Consider the following 7,514-nt stretch of genomic DNA (forward strand, 5'->3'; position numbering starts at 1 on the left):
TTCCAGCTGATTGGCGTCTTGTCATTCTTCTTGGACTGGGTTAAGTACTTTGTGAGTGGTCCCTGCAATTGTGCTGCCTGTGGAATAGTCTTCCGGTAATAATTCAGCATGCCCAAAAATTTTCTCAGCTCCATAACTGTTGAAGGCTTTGGGAAATCCAATATCCGTTGTACACGTTCTGTAGCTGGTGAGTACCCCTCATTTCCTATGCGAAATCCCAAGAAGTTAACCTACTTTTTACCTAGATTACACTTCTGCAGGTTCACTGTGAAGTTATTTTGCTGCAGTCTTTCGAAAACCTTTTCCAAATGGACTTGATGCTGCTGCTCAGTGTCCGACATCACCAGGATATCATCAACATATATGAATACGAACTCCAGGTCTCTGAATATATGATTGATGTATCTCTGGAAGGTTTGTGTGGCATTTTTTAAGCCAAATGGCATCACCAGGTACTCATAAAGTCCCCAAGGAGTTGTGATTGCTGTCTTTCCAATGTCCTCTTCGTGCATTGGTATCTGATGAAATGCTCTTTCCAGGTCGATGGTTGAAAAGATGGTTTTCCCTTGTAACATTGGGAAAACATCATGGATGAGTGGTGGTGGATAACTATCATGAACTGTTGCTGCATTTAAGCCTCTGTAGTCACCACACATGCGATAGCTGCCATCCTTCTTCTTCACCAGGTGAATTGGACTAGCCCAAGGACTATTTGATGGACGTAATGCTCCCATATCAAGCAGCTGCTGTATTTCTCTTCGTGCTGCCACTGCCTTTTCACCAAACAGCCTTCTGAACTTCTGTGAGACTGGCTGGCAAGTCGTAATTATGCGATGAGCAAAATTTGTCTTCCCAATTTTTACCTTAGGAGAGGGTTGCGTGACACTAATATATTTATTTAATAGATTCGAGTACTGTGTACCTGAGTGAATCGTCGAGACACTGTGATGACTTGTTTCGAGAATTTCCCCTTTGGAGGTCAATTTAGTCGTTCCATCAATCAACCTCTGATTCTTCAAGTCAATTATCACATTGTAGTGAGTTAGGAAATCCGCCCCTATTATTGCCATTGGTACTTCTGCTATTATGAATGTCCAAATGAAATCTCTTCGCAGGTTCAAATCTAGCTTCAAGGTTTTCCTACCAAAAGTCGGAATTTCCGAGGCGTTGGCTGCATAAAGAACTAGATCATCCTTTTTATCGACAATCCGAATCCTATTTGCCGGAATAATGGACACAGCAGATCCTGAGTCGATCAAATACTTAGCATTTGTTTGCTTGTCATGGACGAATAATCGGAGTTCCTTGGAGATCTGATTGACCTCGCCACTGTTGCGAACTCCAGTCAACGATGGCTGAACTAGTTTCCCGTAGGTTTCTTGAAGGTCGCATGAAGTAGACATGGTTCGACACATTTGTTCGACTTCTCGCCAAACCTTTGGTGGTAATAACAAAGCCGTGAGCTTGTTGGTGTTTTGGACCTATGCCTACTGTTTCTTTGCGCGGTTTGCTCTCGATACACATCTTGTCCTTGAATTAGCTGCGTCTCTAAGAGCACTTTATGCCCGGCCTTTAGGTCTTTTATTTCCTGCATGCACGTTAAAATGAGGGCTTGCAGATCATCTATTTTTCTTTCCAGGTTACAATTTGAAACTCCCGGTGTCGACTTTGATGCTGCCAGAACATACGACGATTGAAACGTGTCGATGATACGGTCAGCAATTTCAGCTACTGCTTCAAGATTCAATTTGCTTGAAGTGAGCAGATGAGGACGCATGTGAGCCGGTAAACGCTCTAACCAGAGCTGATGGAGTATGTCGTCGCTCACTTCTGACTTCGCCAGGTCACGCATTTCGCGCAATAGTTGCGAGGGTTTTCTGTCACCAAGCACAAGGTTCGTCAGTAACTTGTCCACCTGCTTGGTGCGCGATTCTGCAACCCTATTTATGATTGCCTCTTTCAGATTCAAATACTTGTCTTTTGGAGACGGTTTCCTAAGGACATCGGTTAGCAGCGTCAAGGTGTCCCTGTCCAGAGCCCTAAGAACGGCCGAGTATTTTGTACCGTCCGCGGTGATTCTCGCCGCATCAAATTCCGCTTCCACCATGATGAACCATAAATCAGGCGCATCGTTCATAAATGGTGTGAGCACGTGCTTGCCCACGGAGTAAAGCTGTTCCATTGGGTTGAATGCTGGTGCGGCCGTGTCCAGGAGGCAGTCGCTCAATCCTTGTTCCATTCTTGCAGGTTGAGATTCGTTTTGATTTGCCGGTCCGGCTTGAGGTAAAATGATGAGCGAGTCCGTTGAATCCGTAGATGGCGGAGTTCGTGGCACGTTCGGCATCCCAGCTCCACGAGGTCAGCGAAGATCCTCTTCAGCGGTTTTTCCTTCCAGAATTCTTCCGATCACGTCGGGGTCACCAATTTGTGGTATCACGGGTGTGTTCCACAATGTAAAGAATTCAATAAAGTGTATTCAGAAGAACTCAGTTTTATTAATTGAATATCACAATGCTTATAATGATGATTGCACAAATTGTTCTGCTCATTGTTAGTCAGATAATCGCGTAAGCCGAAATGTTAATTTCGAAGAGAGCGTTGCCGGCCAGGGAGAGTCCTTTTATACCCAAGTTCAAGGCCGAACCCTTTGACCCACGGTGGCGCCGCCAAGTCAGTGAGTGGGTTGGCAATACTTGACAGTTGGCACCCTTAGTCGTTGGCGTTGTCGCCACAGACCCATCCGCGTAACGTCGCGTCGTGGTTAGCCTACGAATCCGCCGGAGGCGCGCGAGTACCGCGCGACTCGGCGGGACTGCCGCGAACGCCAACTAGTGGCTCGAGCGCGGGGCTAACTACTACGTCATCGGGGCTTCAGCCGCGTTCGCACGACTTAGGCCGCGCCCACATTTAGGACCTCGCGTAACACCGTTATACCACGTGCGAAGGATCGGGTATTGTATTAAGCACCGATTTTATAATAAAGAGAGTTCAATCGAAATTAGCGAGTTAGTGTATTAGCACCCCACCCCCTATATTCGCGTACGAGGGTTAGAACCCCCTCTGTACCAATAAATATTCGGGAATTATTAAATAATTACATCGAAGGCGCCCGGGTCTTATAGGAAGTCGCCTATTGGGACGCGAACGCAAGCGGTGGGGGGGAATCACTCCTCCCTCCCCGCCTACACCATCCCTTGGGATAGACAGTAGCGTCACAATTTAAAATGACGTTAAGCCTAAAAATGGTACATAATTTATACTAATGTAACATTTTTATTCATATGGAATTTTTTCACCATAAACAATAATACTATTGCTGATAAACATTAATTTGGTGCCACGTGTTTTATCTGAACCATAATAATTACGTGCGCCGCACCTGGCTTAGGCTTGCGCGCGCAGCTAAGACCAGCGACTGCGAGCCTACGTGACTTGGTGGAGGGGATAGAGCTTGGAAATCAGCCGAAAGTTGCAAGCCGTTCCGAGCCCTGCTCTAGATTATTAAAAACATTTTGTATGAAACAATATTTTGGTTGATTTAATGATTTAGAATAAACATATACATGCTCAAAGCGTAATCCGTGAGGAATGAGAAGAAGTGCAAGAACTGCTTTAGTTTTACCACAATTTGATGGACCACATACTAATGCTCTGATAGTATTTGATAATAATATTCCATGTCTTCATTGTTCTTCTGCACTTGTTGAATATTTATTATCTAAATTATAAACTGGTATTCGTAGATTTTGCTTTATAAAATTCATTTTTACTTTATACTACAATTCAAGGTTAGTTGAGGGGTATATATAGAGAATGCACTCAAGAGAGTGAGTCAGTCAGTTTAAATCATGATCATAATAGTGATTGATTCTCGTATTGGTGATTTGACAGAAGAGGAATTAAAGTATGTACCAAAGGTGATTCTTACAAAATATTATTCACATGAAATAAAATTTTTGTGGAATCGATTACCTGACCATATAAAATATGATAATGAAATTATAGAATATCGTTCGTGTACAAAACATTATAATCAACCGTGGTCACGAAGTCATATAGATGGTCCTACACCAGCTGTAAAAGATTACCGTGAATGTCAAATTTTAAAACAAAAGGAAAAAGAGGTAGAGGACTAGTTAATAGTGTTATTAATGCTCTTCCATTTCAATTACATATACTTGGGTATCAATTTTGTGTACCAGATACACATTTAAACAAAAGATTAACAAGAGGAGACAGTAGTGTTAATCAACTTGATGCTGCTTGTAAAGAGCATGACATTGCATATTCAAAAATCAGTGATCTGAAAGAGCGACACGAAGCTGATCGAATTCTTGCTGAAAGTGCAAAAAAACGTATAACTGCTAAAGACGCTAAATTTTCAGAACGTGCAGCTACTTTAGCTGTCTATGGAGCAATGAAAACAAAAAGAAAATTTGGTATGGGTGTTGTAAAGAGGAAGAGAAAGAAGAGAATTATTCCAAGTGGAAAACGAGGAGGAGTTTTACCATTTTTAGCACCTATTTTAGCAGGTCTTTCAGCCCTTGGATCATTAGCTGATGGTGCTGCTAGTATTAGTAAAGCAGTGAATGATGCTAATGCAGCACGAAAACGATTGGAAGAATTAAAGCGTCATAATAAATCAATTGAAGGACAAGGGCTTTATTTGGCTCCTTATAAGAGAGGTCGTGGATTAAGAAAACAAATACAAAACAGAGGGAGAAGAAAAAAAAATAAATGACGTAACAACCAATATATATCTGGAGAAAAAGTTAAAAAATTTACCAGGATTTCGAGGTGTTTATATGCGTACAAATCTACCTAAAAAAATTCGTAAGAAAGAATGTGCAATTGTAAATTTGGATAATAAAGAAGGATCTGGTACTAATTGGGTTGCATATATAAAAAATGGAGATAATATTAAATATTTTGATTCGTTTGGAAATTTAAAACCACCGAAAGAATTAATAGATTATTTTGGTGAAAATACAAAAATCGTATATAATTATAAACAATATCACCATTATTCTGAAAAAATTGTGGTCATCTTTGTATTAAGTTTCTTCGTGAAAATATATAGAACTATCATAATATATTTCTTCAGTCTCTTTAAAATGTCCATAACGTTAACATTAAACGATACAAACTCACAGCTAGAATCTTATTATTTTCCATCTATTGAATTGGAAAATGATGAAGATTATGAACTTGGTTTAATTAGTTTTGAAGCTTTTAATTCAATACCAAATATTGACGCAACTAACGATAAATTTTATTTCGATAATTTGAATATAGATATTCCTCATGATTCGTACGAAATAGAAGCATTGAATGATTTTTTACGTGAATCACCGTCAGCAAATGAAGTAAATCCAGACAATATTGAGAATTATCCAATTACAATACGTGGTAATAATACAACTTTAAAAAGTGAAATCTTCTGCATTTATGATAAACATTTTGAAAAATCCAACAGTATCGGATCTTTACTTGGATTTACTAAACGTACAATTTTGGCAAACAAATGGCATAAATCAGACTTTCCTACTAACGTTAATAAAGTGAACATTTTGCGAATAAGCTGTAGTATTACAACAGGAGCCTATAGCAACGGATCGTTAGTGCACACAATTCATGAATTTGCACCAATTGTACCACCTGGGTATAAAATTGTTGAGGTACCACCAAATGTAATATATCTCCCGGTAACTCAAAAAATTATAAATCATTTAATTATACGTATTTTGAACCAAAATGATAATTTAGTTAATTTTCGTGGTGAAGAAATTACTGTTCGATGACATATTAAAAAGAAGCGTAAGTAAAATGCTTATATATAATCAAAAACATCATCTTTCAACTCCCATTCCTGGAGCAACTCGTGAATCGGAGGAACAACTTAGTAGAAGAGGTTTAAATCTATCAAATATTACATTTCTACAATCATTAGGTTACATTGTGAAAAATGATCGACATACTAGACATTCAAGAATCACCCGTGTTGGACAATCGAATAACAAATATTGAAATTCATGGATATAATCCTTATGCCAATACCAATTTAAGAAACAATGATGAAATTAGAATTCCAATCCAACATCAAGATCTATATATATTACCAAGTCAAAGTTTTCTCTACATAGAAGGAAAAGTAACAAGAACTGACTAAGGTAAAGATGAAGTATTTCTTGATAATAATTGTATGGCATTTCTATTCGATGAGATTAGATATGAATTGGATGGTGTTGAAATAGATCAATGTAGAAATGTTGGGATTACAACATCTATTAAAAATTATCTATCAGTTGGCAGTATTAATAAAAATTATATAGAAAATGCAGGTTGGTGTCATGATGCTTTAAAATATACAACGAGTGATAAAAAATTATTTTTTAATTTTTGTGTACCATTACGAATGTTATTGGGATTTTGCGAAGATTACAATCATATTGTAATAAATGCCCGACACGAATTAATACTAATTCGATCTCGAAACGATTTGAATTCTCTCTTTTCTGGGTATGATAAACCCAAAGTTAACGCATCTATTGAATTAACTAAAATTCAATGGAAAATACCGCATATTACACTGGAGGAAATGAATAAATTAGCAATTCTACGTTTTGTTGAAAATGGAAATGTTGTTACTATGAACTATCGAACTTGGAATTTATATGAATATCCTCTTTTACAATCATCAACCAAACATACTTGGGCTGTGAAAGCATCTACTCAACTGGAAAAACCACGTTTTATAATATTAGCATTACAAACAAATCGAAAAGATCAAATATCAAATCAATCTTATATTTTTGATCATTGTAATATATCAAACGTTCATCTCTATCTTAACTCTGAATCATATCCTTACGACAACTTAAACATAGACTTTGATAAAAATAACTTTAGTTTGTTATATTTAATGTATTCAAAATTTAAATCTGTTTATTACGGATTACAAGAGGATAATTTATTAACTCTTAATAAATTTAAGAATATAGCGCTTTTAATTGTCATTGATTGTTCACGTCAAGTTGAATCCATTAAAAATGGTACTGTTGATATTAGAATAGATTTTGAATGTAAAAAAGATATACCTTTGAATACTAGCGCTTATTGTTTAATTTTATACGATCGTAAAGTTGAATACAGTCCACTAACTAATATTGTTAGAAAAATTACATAATAAATTATAACTTTACACAATAAAATTAATGAAAAATAAAAAAATTACTAACAATAAGATTAAGGATAGGGAAAACATCCTCGTAGAATGTGTGTATTGTCTAGTACCTGAGAGAGATTTTAAATAAAAATTCTAAAAAAATAATTGTAAAAAAATGTAATTTTTGAATATATTTTGTATATTATCAAAAAAATGAATAAATAAAATTAAGATTTTTTTTAATTATAAAATAATAGTTTTTATTACAAATTACCCCATAGTTTATAACGTATACTATTTTATAATACTACAATATTTATATAAAACAATTGTTATTAAATACACTAAA

The 7,514-nt window shown here is 36.7% G+C and overlaps 2 protein-coding genes across 2 annotated transcripts; one reads left to right on the plus strand and one right to left on the minus strand.

The window, feature by feature from the left end:
* Positions 1–230: 230 nt before the first annotated feature.
* LOC136773955 (uncharacterized) lies at positions 231–2,344 on the minus strand. The gene is made up of 2 exons (XM_066727959.1): positions 1,523–2,344; positions 231–1,436 (listed from the first exon to the last, which is right to left on the minus strand). Exons 1-2 carry the CDS (start codon positions 2,342–2,344, stop codon positions 231–233), a joined length of 2,028 nt encoding a protein of 675 aa, XP_066584056.1.
* A 3,858-nt stretch (positions 2,345–6,202) lies between these two features.
* Positions 6,203–7,186, plus strand: LOC136773962 (uncharacterized). The gene has a single exon (XM_066727970.1). It carries the CDS (start codon positions 6,203–6,205, stop codon positions 7,184–7,186), a length of 984 nt encoding a protein of 327 aa, XP_066584067.1.
* Positions 7,187–7,514: the final 328 nt, after the last annotated feature.

The sequence above is a fragment of the Prorops nasuta genome, unplaced genomic scaffold (assembly GCF_024137725.1).
Source record: "Prorops nasuta isolate Cenicafe-Biocafe unplaced genomic scaffold, Cenicafe_Pnas_1.2 PNAS00001, whole genome shotgun sequence".
NCBI classification, from domain to species: domain Eukaryota; kingdom Metazoa; phylum Arthropoda; class Insecta; order Hymenoptera; family Bethylidae; genus Prorops; species Prorops nasuta.